Source organism: Cololabis saira, chromosome 15 (assembly GCF_033807715.1).
Source record: "Cololabis saira isolate AMF1-May2022 chromosome 15, fColSai1.1, whole genome shotgun sequence".
In the NCBI taxonomy this organism is placed as follows: Eukaryota; Metazoa; Chordata; class Actinopteri; order Beloniformes; family Belonidae; genus Cololabis; species Cololabis saira.
In genome coordinates, this window is record NC_084601.1 from 45,125,640 (window position 1) to 45,144,940 (window position 19,301).

At 41.3% G+C, this 19,301-nt stretch overlaps 1 protein-coding gene across 1 annotated transcript in view; it reads right to left on the reverse strand.

The window, feature by feature from the left end:
* Positions 1-1,320: 1,320 nt before the first annotated feature.
* The window catches only part of LOC133460980 (protein mono-ADP-ribosyltransferase PARP10-like), a 50,920-nt gene continuing 32,939 nt past the window's right edge, over positions 1,321-19,301 (reverse strand). Inside the window, exons 8-13 of the mRNA XM_061741692.1 lie at positions 18,251-18,466; positions 16,350-16,449; positions 14,648-15,703; positions 9,153-9,286; positions 8,032-8,206; positions 1,321-3,535 (exon numbers count right to left, since the gene is read on the reverse strand). Of these exons, the coding sequence (XP_061597676.1) occupies positions 3,237-3,535; positions 8,032-8,206; positions 9,153-9,286; positions 14,648-15,703; positions 16,350-16,449; positions 18,251-18,466 (1,980 nt within the window). The 3' untranslated portion in view covers positions 1,321-3,236. The remainder of the gene's footprint in view (positions 3,536-8,031; positions 8,207-9,152; positions 9,287-14,647; positions 15,704-16,349; positions 16,450-18,250; positions 18,467-19,301) is intronic.

Sequence of the window (19,301 nt, forward strand, 5' to 3'; positions counted from 1 at the left end):
TTCCAAACTAACGTTCCAAACTAACGTAATAAACTAACGTACCGAACTAACGTTCCAAACTAACGTACCAAACTAACGTACCAAACTAACGTTCCAAACTAACGTTCCAAACTAACGTTCCAAACTAACGTTCCACACTAACGTTCCAAACTAACGTTCCAAACTAACGTACCAAACTAACGTTCCAAACTAACGTTCCAAACTAACGTACCAAACTAACGTACCAAACTAACGTACCAAACTAACGTACCAAACTAACGTTCCAAACTAACGTTCCAAACTAACGTACCAAACTAACGTACCAAACTAACGTACCAAACTAACGTTCCAAACTAACGTTCCAAACTAACGTTCCAAACTAACGTTCCAAACTAACGTACCAAACTAACGTACCAAACTAACGTACCCAACTAACGTTCCAAACTAACGTTTTTCTCCCCAGTAATGAGGCGTGTTGGCCACTAGAGGGCAGGATTTAGTCTGGTCTGGTGAAACTGAAGCAGCTCAAGCTGAGAACTTTAAATATATTTGGACTTTAAAAAGAAAAACAACAATACAAAGATACAAAAAGTATCTAAAAGTAAGTAACAGGTCCTTCATCCCCACAGCCATAAGACTGTATAATAAACAACTGTAGCCGCCCGTGTGCAATAAACCTGTATCTTTAAAAGAGCAATAACCACTAATACCTCACGTATTTTTGGAAATATTATCTGTTTACTTGGTGTTTACTACCATTTTTCTCTCTTGTACATAGTCTTTTTCTACTTTTTATATTTCTCTTTTTTATTATTTAACTATTTATGGTAATTTCTATTTTACATTTTCTGTATAAAGTGTGTGTGTTTTGGTGCTGCACGACTAAATTTCTCCTGTGGGAGATAAATAAAGTCTACTGTTCTATTCTATTCTAAAAGGTACATTCAAGTCACTTGATTGGAAACCTGATGACTTTTTCTGGGCCAGTTCCTGCGTTTAGTTCCTGCGTTTAGTTCCTGCGTTTATGAGCAGAAATGAATCCTGAACTGGACGATTCTGTTGATGAAAATGTACGAACCGTTCTGGTTGGTTTTATCTTTATGTCTGCTATGTTTGTGTGTTTTCTTAGTTTTTTTCTATTTTTGAACAGATATAACTGTATGGTTGTAATAATTGAAAACATTTTAATAAATATAGTGTAAAAAAAAAAAAAAAAAATATATATATATATTTAAAATCAATAAAAAAGCTAAGTATCTTCCAACATGGCGGCTCCGCCAACGACGACGTCACGACGACCAAGTCCAATAATCAATAATCCAATAATCAGGTCCATGTTTGTTTAAAAGGTTTTAATTGATCACATTCAGTTCATGTGTTTGTTTAAAAGGTTTTAATTGATCACATTCATTAATTTATTTGTTTAAAAGGTTTTAATTGATCACATTCGTCAGAAATGAGACGGACGAGCTCGTAGCTCAACATGAAGGTTTGAAACAATAAAATGAGTCCAGAAACGTCCACGTCCTCGTCAGCGCTGGCAGGTGATCAGGGGATTATTGATCAGGTGATCAGGGGATTATTGATCAGGTGATCAGGTGATTATTGATCATTGATCAGCGGTGCACTGCAAAAACTCAAAATCTTAACAAGAATATTCGTCTTATTTCTAGTTAAAATGTCTCATTTTATTAAATAAATCTCATTACACTTAAAACAAGACTCATCACTGGAAAAAACAACAATTTTCACCTGTTTCAAGTAGATTTTCACTTAAAATAAGTAGAAAAATCTGCCAGTGGAACAAGATTTTTCTACTTATTTCAAGTGAAAATTCAAATAAGTTATTTTATTTTTCTGGTGATGATTCTTGTTTTAAGTGTAATGAGATTTTTTAAAAAGAAGAAAAATCAAAGGCACTCTTCTTCAAATATAAAAAGTCTTTATTTGAAATGGTTATTTCATGTGGAAGATGTTCCAGCTACAGATTACAGATTACAGTTACAGATTACAGTTACAGTTACAGATTACAGCCACGCGTTTCAGCCACAGCTTCCTCAGGTGGAACACTCACCTGGGCAGGTGGAGGACACATGGAAACAAGAGAAATAACAGATAATCACCAATAAAAGGCTCCACCAATTGTTGAACAATTAAATACTGGAAATAGGAGAAGAAAGAACACGATCTGTAATGAAACAGTTACAAAAAAGGACTGAAATCAATATCCTCATTTAAACCTGGATGGACAGACAGACAGGGGCTTTCATTGGTAAATGTAAAAGGTTTCTCTCTGCAGAAGTAATTAGCTTTTCTAAAAGCAAACTTATGCTCAGAAACTCTGTCTTTAAACGACGCTTAGAGCGGCCGATGGAAAAAATTAGACAATTTAAAAGGAGCATGAGGCTCCTCTTAAGAAATGAGACTCTCTAAATCAGCGGTCGGATACCCAAAATGTTTTAGATCCATATTGGACCAAAAACACAAAAAACTAATATGTCTGGAGCCACAAAAAATGAAAAGTCTTGTATCAGAATTAGAATGAAGGCAAATGGTGAAAGGCGAAATGTCGAGAAAAAAGTAAAAATGTTGAGAAAAAAGTAAAAATGTCGAAATTAATGTTGAAGTACAATTTCGAGAAAAAAGTCGAAATGTTGAGATTAAAAAGGAAAGGAAAAAAGAAGAAAAAAGAAGAAAGAAAAAAAAGAAGAAAAAAGAAGAAAGAAGAAAAAAGGAAAAAAAGAGGAAAAAAAGAGAAAATAAAGAGGGAAAAAAAAGAAAAAAAAAAGGTCAAACATTTTCTAAAAAGCTCCAGGAGCCACTAGGGCGGCGCTAAAGAGCCGCATGCGGCTGTAGAGCCGCGGGACCCCTGGTCTAGCGCCACCCTTCACCACGACGGCCGTCGGGGGTACTGCAGCCAACAGTGAAGCCGGCACGGGAGAACGGGGAGAACGTGCAAGATACGCTAGAGGGCTCGTTCTTTTTGGTTTGGAACGCTTCATCTGACATTATTACTAGAAAACTTAAAACATATACGCATTTATTTCATAAATCCTGCCTCAATCCTGACTCATGCTCCTTTAACTAGAAATAAGACAAATATTCCTGGTAAGATTTTGAGCTTTTGCAGTGCAGCGGTGAACCCGCTGATCAGGTGATCAGGTGATCATTGATGATTGATCAGGTGATCATTGATCATTGATTATTGATGATTGATCAGCGGTGCACCCTCTGGCAGCTGATCAGGTGATCATTGATCAGCGGTGCACCCTCTGGCAGGTGATCAGGTATTCAGGAAAGGCCTGCGTGTCGTTGAAGATGACGAACATGGAGGGTTTGGTGATGTCATCGGTCACGCTGTCGTAGCGCAGCGGCACGGCGCCCGTCTCCTTCAGCGGCGCCGTCTTCATGCCGTGGTCGCCCCGCGTGAAGTCGCCCGTCAGAACCTTCGACACCAGCACGAACTTGTACCCGTCCGCGTTCGGGGGCGAGTATTGATCCTGGACCGACAGGGCCGAGTTCACGGCAAAGTACACGCCCCGGCCGTAGACGGTGGCTGAAACAAGAGGTTAGAGGTCAGAGGTTAAAGGTCACGCCCTGGCCGTAGACGGTGGCTGAAACAAGAGGTCAGAGGTTAAAGGTCACGCCCTAACGTTCCAAACTAATGTTCCAAACTAACGTTCCAAACTAACGTACCAAACTAACGTACTAAACTAACGTACCAAACTAACGTACCAAACTAACGTACCAAACTAACGTTCCAAACAAACGTTCCAAACTAACGTACCAAACTAACGTACCAAACTAACGTACCAAACTAACGTACCACTGAACGTACCAAACTAACGTTCCAAACTAACGTACCAAACTAACGTTCCAAACTAACGTTCCAAACTAACGTACCAAACTAACGTACCAAACTAACGTACTTAACTAACGTTCCAAACTAACGTTCCAAACTAACGTTCCAAACTAACGTTCCAAACTAACGTACCAAACTAACGTTCCAAACTAACGTACCAAACTAACGTACCAAACTAACGTTCCAAACTAACGTACCAAACTAACGTTCCAAACTAACGTTCCAAACTAACGTACCAAACTAACGTACCAAACTCACGTACCAAACTAACGTACCAAACTAACGTTCCAAACTAACGTACCAAACTCACGTACCAAACTAACGTTCCAAACTAACGTTCCAAACTAACGTACCAAACTAACGTACCAAACTAACGTTCCAAACTAACGTTCCAAACTAACGTTCCAAACTAACGTACCAAACTAACGTTCCAAACTAACGTTCCAAACTAACGTACCAAACTAACGTTCCAAACTAAGGTACCAAACTAACGTACCAAACTAACGTTCCAAACTAACGTACCAAACTAACGTTCCAAACTAACGTACCAAACTAACGTTCCAAACTAAGGTACCAAACTAACGTACCAAACTAACATTCCAAACTAACGTACCAAACTAACGTACAAAACTAACGTTCCAAACTAACGTTCCAAACTAACGTTCCAAACTAACGTACCAAACTAACGTTCCAAACTAACGTACCAAACTAACGTTCCAAACTAACGTTCCAAACTAACGTACCAAACTCACGTACCAAACTAACGTTCCAAACTAACGTTCCAAACTAACGTTCCAAACTAACGTACCAAACTAACGTTCCAAACTAACGTACCAAACTAACGTTCCAAACTAACGTACCAAACTAACGTAATAAACTAACGTACCAAACTAACGTTCCAAACTAACGTTCCAAACTAACGTACCAAACTAACTAACGTACCAAACTAACTAACGTACCAAGCTAACTAACGTACCAAACTAACGTACCAAACTAACGTACCAAACTAACGTTCCAAACTAACGTACCAAACTAACGTACCAAACTAACTAACGTACAAAAATAACTAACGTACCAAACTAACGTACCAAACTAACGTACCAAACTAACGTACCAAATTAACGTACCAAACGTTCCAAACTAACGTTCCAAACTAACGTACCAAACTAACGTACCAAACTAACGTTCCAAACTAACGTACCAAACTAACGTTCACAACTAACGTTCCAAACTAACGTACCAAACTAACGTACCAAACTAACGTTCCAAACTAACGTACCAAACTAACGTACCAAACTAACGTACCAAACTAACTAACGTACCAAACTAACGTACCAAACGTTCCAAACTAACGTTCCAAACTAACGTTCCAAACTAACGTACCAAACTAACTAACGTACCAAACTAACTAACGTACCAAACTCACGTTCCAAACTAACGTACCAAACTAACGTACCAAACTAACGTTCCAAACTAACGTTCCAAACTAACGTACCAAACTAACGTTCCAAACTAACGTTCCAAACTAACGTTCCAAACTAACGTTCCAAACTAACGTTCCAAACTAACGTACCAAACTAACGTTCCAAACTAACGTACCAAACTAACGTTCCAAACTAACGTACCAAACTAACGTTCCAAACTAACGTACCAAACTAACGTTCCAAACTAACGTACCAAACTAACGTACCAAACTAACGTACCAAACTAACGTACCAAACTAACGTACCAAACTAACGTACCAAACTAACGTTCCAAACTAACGTACCAAACTAACGTTCCAAACTAACGTTCCAAACTAACGTTCCAAACTAACGTACCAAACTAACGTACCAAACTAACGTACCAAACTAACGTACCAAACTAACGTACCAAACTAACGTTCCAAACTAACGTTCCAAACTAACGTTCCAAACTAACGTTCCAAACTAACGTTCCAAACTAACGTTCCAAACTAACGTTCCAAACTAACGTTCCAAACTAACGTACCAAACTAACGTTCCAAACTAACGTACCAAACTAACGTTCCAAACTAACGTACCAAACTAACGTACCAAACTAACGTACCAAACTAACGTTCCAAACTAACGTTCCAAACTAACGTTCCAAACTAACGTTCCAAACTAACGTACCAAACTAACGTACCAAACTAACTAACGTACAAAAATAACTAACGTACCAAACTAACGTACCAAACTAACGTACCAAACTAACGTACCAAACTAACGTTCCAAACTAACGTACCAAACTAACGTACCAAACTAACTAACGTACAAAAATAACTAACGTACCAAACTAACGTACCAAACTAACGTACCAAACTAACGTACCAAACGTTCCAAACTAACGTTCCAAACTAACGTACCAAACTAACGTACCAAACTAACGTTCCAAACTAACGTACCAAACTAACGTTCACAACTAACGTTCCAAACTAACGTACCAAACTAACGTACCAAACTAACGTTCCAAACTAACGTACCAAACTAACGTACCAAACTAACTAACGTACCAAACTAACGTACCAAACGTTCCAAACTAACGTTCCAAACTAACGTTCCAAACTAACGTACCAAACTAACTAACGTACCAAACTAACTAACGTACCAAACTAACTAACGTACCAAACTCACGTTCCAAACTAACGTTCCAAACTAACGTACCAAACTAACGTACCAAACTAACGTACCAAACTAACGTTCCAAACTAACGTTCCAAACTAACGTACCAAACTAACGTTCCAAACTAACGTTCCAAACTAACGTTCCAAACTAACGTTCCAAACTAACGTTCCAAACTAACGTACCAAACTAACGTTCCAAACTAACGTACCAAACTAACGTTCCAAACTAACGTACCAAACTAACGTTCCAAACTAACGTACCAAACTAACGTTCCAAACTAACGTACCAAACTAACGTACCAAACTAACGTACCAAACTAACGTACCAAACTAACGTACCAAACTAACGTACCAAACTAACGTACCAAACTAACGTTCCAAACTAACGTTCCAAACTAACGTACCAAACTAACGTACCAAACTAACGTACCAAACTAACGTACCAAACTAACGTACCAAACTAACGTTCCAAACTAACGTTCCAAACTAACGTTCCAAACTAACGTTCCAAACTAACGTTCCAAACTAACGTTCCAAACTAACGTTCCAAACTAACGTTCCAAACTAACGTACCAAACTAACGTTCCAAACTAACGTACCAAACTAACGTTCCAAACTAACGTACCAAACTAACGTACCAAACTAACGTTCCAAACTAACGTTCCAAACTAACGTTCCAAACTAACGTTCCAAACTAACGTACCAAACTAACGTACCAAACTAACGTTCCAAACTAACGTACCAAACTAACGTTCCAAACTAACGTTCCAAACTAACGTACCAAACTAACGTTCCAAACTAACGTTCCAAACTAACGTTCCAAACTAACGTTCCAAACTAACGTACCAAACTAACGTACCAAACTAACGTTCCAAACTAACGTTCCAAACTAACGTTCCAAACTAACGTTCCAAACTAACGTACCAAACTAACGTACCAAACTAACGTACCAAACTAACGTTCCAAACTAACGTACCAAACTAACGTTCCAAACTAACGTTCCAAACTAACGTACCAAACTAACGTTCCAAACTAACGTTCCAAACTAACGTTCCAAACTAACGTACCAAACTAACGTTCCAAACTAACGTACCAAATTAACGTTCCAAACTAACGTACCAAACTAACGTACCAAACTAACGTTCCAAACTAACGTTCCAAACTAACTAACGTACCAAACTAACTAACGTACCAAACTAACGTTCCAAACTAACGTACCAAACTAACGTACCAAACTAACGTACCAAACTAACGTTCCAAACTAACGTTCCAAACTAACGTACCAAACTAACGTACCAAACTAACGTACCAAACTAACGTTCCAAACTAACGTTCCAAACTAACGTTCCAAACTAACGTACCAAACTAACGTTCCAAACTAACGTACCAAACTAACGTACCAAACTAACGTTCCAAACTAACGTTCCAAACTAACGTACCAAACTAACGTACCAAACTAACGTTCCAAACTCGGGGTAAGAGGTCGGGGTTAAAGGTCAAGGGTCAGAGGTCAGGGTCAGGGGTCAGGGGTCAGAGGTCAGGGTCAGAGGTCAGAGGTCAGACCTACCGTTTTTACCACAGAAGCTGCGGTTGAACCCGTGGACACAGATCTCCCTGACGGAGTCCTGGCCCGTCCCGTGGTACAGCGTCCTCTCCACCTGCGGGTGCGACGACTGTTGTAGAACGCTGGCCTTTTTCAGCTTGTACTGGTTGTAGAGAAGACGGTTCATCAGCTTCTCCACCTGAGGACAGGTACAGGTGAGGAGAGGTACAGGGACAGGTGAGGACAGGTACAGGTACAGGTGAGGACAGGTACAGGTACAGGTGAGGACGTACGTTTTTTGCGTGCGAGCGTGCGTTTTTTCCTGCATTTTCGACATTTCGACTTTTTTATCAAAATTTCAACTTTTTTCTCTAAATTTCAACTTTTTTTCTGACTTTTTTCATCAAAATTTCAACTTTTTCATCAAAAATTCAACCTTTTTCTCAAAATTTCAACTTTTTTCTCTGAATTTCAACTTTTTTTCCGACTTTTTTCATCAAAATTTCAACTTTTTCATCAAAAATTGAAACCAAACCAAACCTGGAGACTCGTGTTCTAAACCGTACTGGTACCGGTCCAGAACCACTAACATACTGGTACCGGTCGAGAAATTTTGAGAAAAAAGTCAAAATTTTGAAAAAAAAGTAGATTTTTTTTTTTTTTAAAGTCGAAATTTTGAGAAAATAGTCAAGAAAAAAGTCGGAATTTTGAGAAAAAAGTCGAAATTTTGAGAAAAAAGTCGGAATTTTTGAGAAAAAAGTCAAAATCTTGAGAAAAAAGTTGAAATTTTGAGAAAAAAGTGAAATTTTGAGAAAAAAAGTCGAAATGTCGAAAACGCAATCTCACCTGTACTGGTTAATCTCACCTGTACTGGTTAATCTCACCTGTACTGGTTAATCTCACCTGTTAATCTCACCTGTACTGGTTAATCTCACCTGTACTGGTTAATCTCACCTGTTAATCTCGCCTGTACTGGTTAATCTCACCTGTACTGGTTAATCTCACCTGTCCTGGTTAATCTCACCTGTACTGGTTAATCTCACCTGTTAATCTCACCTGTACTGGTTAATCTCACCTGTACTGGTTAATCTCACCTGTACTGGTTAATCTCACTGGTTAATCTCACCTGTACTGGTTAATCTCACCTGGATGATCCGGATCTTGCTGTGATACTCGTTGATCGTCTCGTAGAAAGTCTTGACGACTTCCTGGAACTCGTCAGACTCCTCCCCCACCCTGGTGGCCTCCGGCAGGTGAGACAGCAGAGAGTATTCTTCTTCTGTGGTGAATAAAGAGTTACAGATGAGACAGCAGGGAGTATTCTTCTTCTGTGGAGAAACGCTAGTTACAATCTGTACATGTGTACGATAGTTTGGAACTATAGTTTGGAACGTTAGTTTGGTACGTTAGTTTGGTATGTTAGTTTGGTACGTTAGTTTGGTACGTTAGTTTGGAACGTTAGTTTGGTACGTTAGTTCGGAACGTTAGTTTGGAAAGTTAGTTTGGTACGTTAGTTTGGTACGTTAGTTTATTACGTTAGTTTGGTATGTTACTTTGGAACGTTAGTTTGGAACGTTAGTTCGGAACGTTAGTTTGGTACGTTAGTTTATTACGTTAGTTTGGTATGTTACTTTGGAACGTTAGTTTGGTACGTTAGTTTGGAACGTTAGTTTGGAAAGTTAGTTTGGAACGATAGTTTGGTATGTTACTTTGGAACATTAGTTTGGTACGTTAGTTTGGTACGTTAGTTTGGAACGTTAGTTTGGAAAGTTAGTTTGGAACGATAGTTTGGTACGTTAGTTTGGTACGTTAGTTTGGTACGTTAGTTTGGAACGATAGTTTGGTACGTTAGTTTGGTACGTTAGTTTGGAACGTTAGTTTGGAACGTTAGTTTGGAACGTTAGTTTGGAACGTTAGTTTGGTACGTTAGTTTGGTACGTTAGTTTGGAACGTTAGTTTGGAACGTTAGTTTGGAACGTTAGTTTGGAACGTTAGTTTATTACGTTAGTTTGGAACGTTAGTTTGGAACGTTAGTTTGGAACGTTAGTGTGGTACGTTAGTTTGGAACGTTAGTTTGGTACGTTAGTTTGGAACGTTAGTTTGGAACGTTAGTTTGGTACGTTAGTTCGGTACGTTAGTTCGGTACGTTAGTTCGGAACGTTAGTTCGGAACGTTAGTTCGGAACGTTAGTTTAGTACGTTAGTTTGGAACGTTAGTTTGGTACGTTCAGTCGAACGTTAGTTTGGAACGTTAGTTTGGAACGTTAGTTTGGAACGTTAGTTTGGAACGTTAGTTTGGTACGTTAGTTTGGTACGTTAGTTTGGTACGTTAGTTTGGAACGTTAGTTTGGAACGTTAGTTTGGTACGTTAGTTTGGTACGTTAGTTTGGTACGTTAGTTTGGTACGTTAGTTTGGTACGTTAGTTTGGAACGTTAGTTTGGAACGTTAGTGTTGGAACGTTAGTGTTGGAACGTTAGTTCATTACGTTAGTTTGGAACGTTAGTTTGGAACGTCAGTTTGCAACGTTAGTTTGGAACGTTAGTTTGGAACGTTAGTTTGGTACGTTAGTTTGGTACGTTAGTTTGGAACGTTAATTTGGAACGTTAGTTTGGTACGTTAGTTTGGAACGTTAGTTTGGTACGTTCAGTCGAACGTTAGTTTGGTACGTTAGTTTGGTACGTTAGTTTGGAACGTTAGTTTGGTACGTTAGTTTGGAACGTTAGTTTGGTACGTTAGTTTGGTACGTTAGTTTGGTACGTTAGTTTGGTACGTTCAGTCGAACGTTAGTTTGGAACGTTAGTTTGGAACGTTAGTCTGGAACGTTAGTCTGGAACGTTAGTCTGGAACGTTAGTCTGGAACGTTAGTCTGGAACGTTAGTCTGGAACGTTAGTCTGGAACGTTAGTTTGGTACGTTAGTTTGGTACGTTAGTTTGGTACGTTAGTTTGGAACGTTAGTTTGGAACGTTAGTTTGGAACGTTAGTTTGGTACGTTAGTTTGGTACGTTAGTTTGGTACGTTAGTTTGGAACGTTAGTTTGGAACGTTAGTGTTGGAACGTTAGTTCATTACGTTAGTTTGGAACGTTAGTTTGGAACGTCAGTTTGGAACGTTAGTTTGGAACGTTAGTTTGGAACGTTAGTTTGGTACGTTAGTTTGGAACGTTAGTTTGGAACGTTAGTTTGGAACGTTAGTTTGGTACGTTCAGTCGAACGTTAGTTTGGTACGTTAGTTTGGAACGTTAGTTTGGTACGTTAGTTTGGTACGTTAGTTTGGAACGTTAGTTTGGAACGTTAGTTTGGAACGTTAGTTTGGAACGTTAGTTTGGAACGTTAGTTTGGTACGTTAGTTTGGTACGTTAGTTTGGTACGTTAGTTTGGTACGTTAGTTTGGTACGTTAGTTTGGTACGTTAGTTTGGTACGTTCAGTCGAACGTTAGTTTGGTACGTTAGTTTGGAACGTTAGTCTGGAACGTTAGTCTGGAACGTTAGTTTGGTACGTTAGTTTGGTACGTTAGTTTGGTACGTTAGTTTGGAACGTTAGTTTGGAACGTTAGTTTGGTACGTTAGTTTGGTACGTTAGTTTGGTACGTTAGTTTGGTACGTTAGTTTGGTATGTTAGTTTGGTACGTTAGTTTGGTACGTTAGTTTGGAACGTTAGTTTGGAACGTTAGTTTGGAACGTTAGTTTGGAACGTTAGTTTAGTACGTTAGTTTGGAACGTTAGTTTGGTACGTTCAGTCGAACGTTAGTTTGGAACGTTAGTTTGGTACGTTAGTTTGGTACGTTAGTTTGGAACGTTAGTTTGGAACGTTAGTTTGGAACGTTCAGTCGAACGTTAGTTTGGAACGTTAGTTTGGAACGTTAGTTTGGTACGTTAGTTCGGAACGTTAGTTTGGTACGTTAGTTTGGTACGTTAGTTCGGAACGTTAGTTTGGTACGTTAGTTTGGTACGTTAGTTTGGTACGTTAGTTTGGAACGTTAATTTGGAACGTTAGTTTGGTACGTTAGTTTGGAACGTTAGTTTGGTACGTTCAGTCGAACGTTAGTTTGGTACGTTAGTTTGGTACGTTAGTTTGGAACGTTAGTTTGGTACGTTAGTTTGGAACGTTAGTTTGGTACGTTAGTTTGGTACGTTAGTTTGGTACGTTAGTTTGGTACGTTAGTTTGGTACGTTCAGTCGAACGTTAGTTTGGAACGTTAGTTTGGAACGTTAGTCTGGAACGTTAGTCTGGAACGTTAGTCTGGAACGTTAGTCTGGAACGTTAGTCTGGAACGTTAGTTTGGTACGTTAGTTTGGTACGTTAGTTTGGTACGTTAGTTTGGTACGTTAGTTTGGTACGTTAGTTTGGTACGTTCAGTCGAACGTTAGTTTGGTACGTTAGTTTGGAACGTTAGTTTGGAACGTTAGTCTGGAACGTTAGTCTGGAACGTTAGTTTGGTACGTTAGTTTGGTACGTTAGTTTGGTACGTTAGTTTGGTACGTTAGTTTGGAACGTTAGTTTGGAACGTTAGTTTGGAACGTTAGTTTGGTACGTTAGTTTGGTACGTTAGTTTGGTACGTTAGTTTGGAACGTTAGTTTGGAACGTTAGTTTGGAACGTTAGTGTTGGAACGTTAGTTCATTACGTTAGTTTGGAACGTTAGTTTGGAACGTCAGTTTGGAACGTTAGTTTGGAACGTTAGTTTGGAACGTTAGTTTGGTACGTTAGTTTGGAACGTTAGTTTGGAACGTTAGTTTGGAACGTTAGTTTGGTACGTTCAGTCGAACGTTAGTTTGGTACGTTAGTTTGGAACGTTAGTTTGGTACGTTAGTTTGGTACGTTAGTTTGGAACGTTAGTTTGGAACGTTAGTTTGGAACGTTAGTTTGGAACGTTAGTTTGGAACGTTAGTTTGGTACGTTAGTTTGGTACGTTAGTTTGGTACGTTAGTTTGGTACGTTAGTTTGGTACGTTAGTTTGGTACGTTCAGTCGAACGTTAGTTTGGTACGTTAGTTTGGAACGTTAGTCTGGAACGTTAGTCTGGAACGTTAGTTTGGTACGTTAGTTTGGTACGTTAGTTTGGTACGTTAGTTTGGAACGTTAGTTTGGAACGTTAGTTTGGTACGTTAGTTTGGAACGTTAGTTTGGTACGTTAGTTTGGTACGTTAGTTTGGTATGTTAGTTTGGTACGTTAGTTTGGTACGTTAGTTTGGAACGTTAGTTTGGAACGTTAGTTTGGAACGTTAGTTTGGAACGTTAGTTTAGTACGTTAGTTTGGAACGTTAGTTTGGTACGTTCAGTCGAACGTTAGTTTGGAACGTTAGTTTGGTACGTTAGTTTGGTACGTTAGTTTGGAACGTTAGTTTGGAACGTTAGTTTGGAACGTTCAGTCGAACGTTAGTTTGGAACGTTAGTTTGGAACGTTAGTTTGGTACGTTAGTTCGGAACGTTAGTTTGGTACGTTAGTTTGGTACGTTAGTTCGGAACGTTAGTTTGGTACGTTAGTTTGGAACGTTAGTTTGGTACGTTAGTTTGGTACGTTAGTTTGGAACGTTAGTTTGGTACGTTAGTTTGGTACGTTAGTTTGGAACGTTAGTTTGGTACGTTAGTTTGGTACGTTAGTTTGGTACGTTAGTTTGGTACGTTAGTTTGGAACGTTAGTTTGGAACGTTAGTTTGGAACGTTAGTTTGGAACGTTAGTTTAGTACGTTAGTTTGGAACGTTAGTTTGGTACGTTCAGTCGAACGTTAGTTTGGAACGTTAGTTTGGTACGTTAGTTTGGTACGTTAGTTTGGTACGTTAGTTTGGAACGTTAGTTTGGTACGTTAGTTTGGAACGTTAGTTTGGAACGTTAGTTTGGAACGTTAGTTTGGTACGTTAGTTCGGAACGTTAGTTTGGTACGTTAGTTTGGTACGTTAGTTCGGAACGTTAGTTTGGTACGTTAGTTTGGAACGTTAGTTTGGTACGTTAGTTTGGTACGTTAGTTTGGAACGTTAGTTTGGAACGTTAGTTTGGAACGTTAGTTTATTACGTTAGTTTGGTACGTTAGTTTGGAACGTTAGTTTATTACGTTAGTTTGGAACGTTAGTTTGGTACGTTAGTTTGGAACGTTAGTTTGGTACGTTAGTTTGGAACGTTAGCTTGGTACGTTCAGTCGAACGTTAGTTTGGAACGTTAGCTTGGTACGTTCAGTCGAACGTTAGTTTGGAACGTTAGTTTGGAACGTTAGTTTGGTACGTTAGTTTGGAACGTTAGTTTGGAACGTTAGTTTGGAACGTTAGTTTGGTACGTTAGTTTGGTACGTTAGTTTGGTACGTTAGTTTGGTACGTTAGTTTGGAACGTTAGTTTGGAACGTTAGTTTGGAACGTTAGTTTATTACGTTAGTTTGGTACGTTAGTTTGGAACGTTAGTTTATTACGTTAGTTTGGAACGTTAGTTTGGTACGTTAGTTTGGTACGTTAGTTTGGAACGTTAGTTTGGTACGTTAGTTTGGAACGTTAGCTTGGTACGTTCAGTCGAACGTTAGTTTGGAACGTTAGCTTGGTACGTTCAGTCGAACGTTAGTTTGGAACGTTAGTTTGGAACGTTAGTTTGGAACGTTAGTTTGGAACGTTCAATCGTACGTTAGTTTGGGTTAGTGTTAGTGTTTGTTCCTCCTCACCTGGGATATCCTGCGTGACGTCCCCCAGCTCCGGGAGCCTCCTGGAGATCTTCACCGTCTTCCCCGTGGTGATGTTGTGTTCTTCCATCTTCTCAAAGCTGACGGTGTGAGGCTGGAGGTCGAAGGTGACGTCCATCCTGGCCAGCTTGGTCCTCCAGGCATTCTCCAGCAGCAGCGTGGCCTCGGGCGGGTAGGGAACCCCCGCGGTAGTCCCGGGGGCCCCAGCGGTGGCCCCGGGGCCCCCCCCGGAGGACGGGGGGTCGTGGTGCAGCCACTGCACCGACTTCAGCACCTCCCGGTCCGGTACGGCACCAGAGATTCTCTCCAGCAGCAGCTTCACGTCGCTAACCGCTCCGCTAACGTAGTCCTTGAAGCCGGAGACGGCGATGATGGTTCCCTGGATCTCGAGCTCCACGCCGTGCTTCCTCCGGATCGCCTCCAGAACCTTGTGGTGGTAGCGGCTCATGTGTCGGACGCCGCGCTGCTCCAGCTTCTCCTCCACCTGCCGCTGCTTCACCTTCTTGGTGAAGGCGATGTCGGAGCGCAGCAGGTCGGAGCTGTAGCCGGCAAACACCTCCAGCTGGAGGAGGCCGGCGGCCCGGACCTGCTCCTGGACGGACCGGTGTCCGTCCTCCTTCCCCTGGTGGTCCTGCTGGTCCCGGGGGGCCTGCTGGACCTGGACCAGGCTCTTGGACAGTTCCAGGGCCTTCTGCAGCTGCTGCTCCTCGTCCTCCAGGGACCGCGGGTTCATGTCCAGGGAGTACTGGATGGCCAGGGAGAGCTGGGCCTCCTCCTCGTCCAGGAGACCCAGACCTCCGTTGGTCTGACCCGGGGCGGGCCCGGAGGCTCCGGCCTGACCCGGGGGGGGCCCGGAGGCTCCGGCCGGGGCCTCTGGTTCCTGGAGGACCTGCAGGCTGCCGGGCTCCTCGGCGCTGTACAGGTCCAGGTGATCCAGGTCCTCCAGGGGAACCTCAGAGACCGGATTCTGGACCTCAGAGACCAGTTTCTGGTCCGAATCCACCGCTGAGACAAGTCTCTGGCCCTCCTGAAGGAGACCTGAGGAGAAGAGAGGAAAACAATGATAAAGGACAAGTCGGGGGCCCCAACCACGTTAGTTTGGTACGTTCAGTCGTACGTTAAAATTACTGGAATCTGTCTGTTTTTCTCAATACAATTGTTGATTCTATAATCTGACCTTGACAGAGCAGCCTGGCAGGTTAGTCCAGTCACAATCTCCCTAGTGGAATAATAACAAGACGCTCTCCCCCCCCACTAGCCCTCCCCTTCCCAGGACACCTGTGGACCTGGATCAGAACTGTACCAGACCTGATAACAGCAAGGACATTGGCTGAGGAGCAGCTCTGGGGCAAAGTTCACAGACTTACCGCTACACACTCTTACTGATAAACACACCTCCCTCATTCTCGCCCCCCCCCACCCCCCTCTTATCAGCCCCCCCAACACGGTCTCCGGGTTCGAGCACCACGAAGCCGCGTCGCTCACTTGGTGTTTTTGTACCTTGACACTGTATTTATACACAGTGTGAACATCCTTTTTTTCCTCCCCTTTCCCAGTGTTATCCTTGAAAAACAGGTGCATAATAAACATCTGTGGCGACACCGCGAGCATCACCTACACAGCTCCGTCTCCGTGGTAACGGGCCGGTGAGGAGATGTTACCTTTGTTCTGATGGAGATATTACCTTTGTTCTGATCCAGCGGGGCTGAGTCTGCAGAACCGTCCGTGAGGACCTTCTGGAAGTTCTCCTGGGACATGAGCTGCCAGGCCAAGGTGAACACGTCCTGCAACAACAAACAACAACAAACATGGAACTGCTATTAGGGGTTGCTCTGATACGTTTTCTTATATTTGGGAACCTATTCTTTCTTTTGTTAATTCTTTGGCATACTTGGAAGATTAATTTAATCTGATTTAATTTAATTACAGGGAAGTATGATATTGCTAACCATGTCTCATTTTTTTAGGGTTCCTCTTATGTCTGTTTATTTTAAATGTTTATTTATTTATCTTATTTCTTTTTTTAAATTTATTTTATTATAATATTATTAAAATATTATTTATAATATTATTATTTTATTTTTTGTATTTTATTTTATTACTTTATTTTTCCTATTATTATTGTCTTCAGTCAGAGTTTGATTGGTAATTGGTACTTACTTTGGGACCTGTTTATAATTACGTATTTTACAGTGTGTGTTTTGGGGTGTTTATGTTAACTTTTGTGTCCTTATTTATTTTATTAGTTTTTTTTTTTGTTGTGTGTGTGGCAAAATATAAAACGGGGTATTCTGTCGAACCCTTTAAAAAAAATGTTTATTGTACAATATAATCTACATGGACTACCCAATAAAGAAACGTGTTAAAAACAAACAAACATGGGACTGCTGTAAAACTGGGACATGGAGCGTTGGTTCACGGAACCGTTTCTCACTTCATGTAGAGTCAGAACCAGAACACAGATCTTTGTACTGATGGACCACAGAAGCAGCGGCTCTTAAGCCCCAGATAAACTTGCAGTTTGAGCTTGCGTTCACGTCCGTTCTCCTGCACCACCTTGGATTGGATCAAAACAAACAAACTGATCCTTAATATATCAAAAACAAAGTGTATACTGTTTGGTTCTAGCTATAGATTATCTGATACTCCTAAAATAAGTATAAAAATAGAAAGTCAAACAATTCAGCAAGTAAAAAGTGTTAAGCTTCTTGGACTTTGGCTTGATAGTACATTGTCTTGGTCTGATCACATCAATAAAGTTGTTGCCAAAATGGGCAGAGCTGTTGCCGTAACACGCAAATGTGCACCGTTTCTAAAAACACAGTTGTTTTGCAAAGTTGTTTGTTCATTCGTTTTGTGTCATTTGGATTACTGTTCAGTTGTTTGGTCTGCTGCATCGAGCAGTCTTCTAAAGAAACTACAAATGGCACAAAACAAGGCTGCAAGACTTGTTCTTGGTTGTTCATTGAGAACAAGTGTTTTAGAAATGCATGAACGTCTCTCCTGGCTGAGGGTTGAGGATAGGCTAACTGCTAGTGTGCTTACATATTTCCATAGCATCATTAACACTCAAATTCCTACATTTCTTTATAATAAAATAACTTACTGTTCAGACACTCATTCATACAATACTCGGAGGGCAAATAGTGGTCAGATAACATTACCCTTACCTAGGTCTGAATCTTTGAGGAGGACAGTGTTTTACAGATCAGTTACACATTGGAACAGTCTTCCAGGTGAAATCCGTGACATTAAAAGAAAGGTTAGTTTTAAACAGAAACTAAGAATGTATTTATTGACATCACTACAGTTTACATGATATGTATGATGTTGTTTCTGGTTTTTATTTGTGATTTGTGATTCTATTTAGAATTGTATTTCTATGAATTCACTCTGTAATGTTTGAGTTTGTATGTTAACGTTTGGACCCCAAGAAGACTATCTGTCGTTTTGGCGTCAGCTAATGGGGATCCTTTTAAATAAACAAATAAACAAACCACCAACCACAACATGGCTCACGTAGTACCGGTGGTGACCGGTAGGGGGCAGTGAGCAGAGAAACAGTTGGAAAAGTGATTCAGTTACCTGCTGCTCCAGCGGCTCCCAGGCCTCACACTTGGCGTGGATGTAGACGGTGAAGCGTTTCTCCATCTCCTTCAGGACGTTCCTGCAGTCCTCGTCCTCCTGCAGGAACCGGGTCACGCCCGGGGCCCGGATCGTGATGGTCTTGGTGCAGACGCCGGAGACCAGGTCCTGCAGGAACTCCTCTGCCGTCTGGACCGCCACGGCGTGGCCCTGGACCTGGAAACAGGAAACAAGTCAGGAACTAGAACCTGGAGGTCCTGGACCAGGGACGCCTGGACCGCCACGGCGTGGCCCTGGACCTGGAAACAGGAAACAAGTCAAGAACTAGAACCTGGAGGTCCTGGACCAGGGACGCCTGGACCGCCACGGTGTGGCCCTGGACCTGGAAACAGGAAACAGGTCAGGAACTGACGGGCACGAGCACGAGTCGGGCGACGGGCACGAGCATGAGCCAGGCGACAAGCACGAGTCGGGTGACAAGCACGAGCCGGGCGAGGAGCACGAGCACGAGCCGTGTAATAAATGTGAGGTTAATTAACCTTTAAACTTGTTTTTGTCCTTATGAAACTGTCACATGCTTTATTAAAGGAGCATGAGGCTCCTTTTAAGAAATGAGACTCTCTAGCGCCACCCTTCACCACGACGGCCGTTGGGGGTACTGCAGCCAACAGTGAAGCCGGCACGGGAGAACGGGGAGAACGCACATGCAGCGTCATGTGACGTCACATCCACAGCTTAGCGCGGGAAATTCTGGACCGAATTGCAGCACATTTTGCAGCAACAGCCTGTTCAAGGCAAAGGAGAGATACGCTAGAGGGATCATTCTTTTGGGTTTGGAACGCTTCATCTGACATTATTACTAGAAAACCTAAAATGTATACGGATTTTTTTCATAAATCTTGCCACAATCCGGCCTCAAGCTCCTTTAACAGATGTCACCACAGTCACTTCCTGATCTACTCAGGTTTTAGACTGTTCTGGTGACATCTGTCTACTGTAATGTCAGTATTAATCTCGACATTTGGACTTTTTTCTCGACATTTGGACTTTT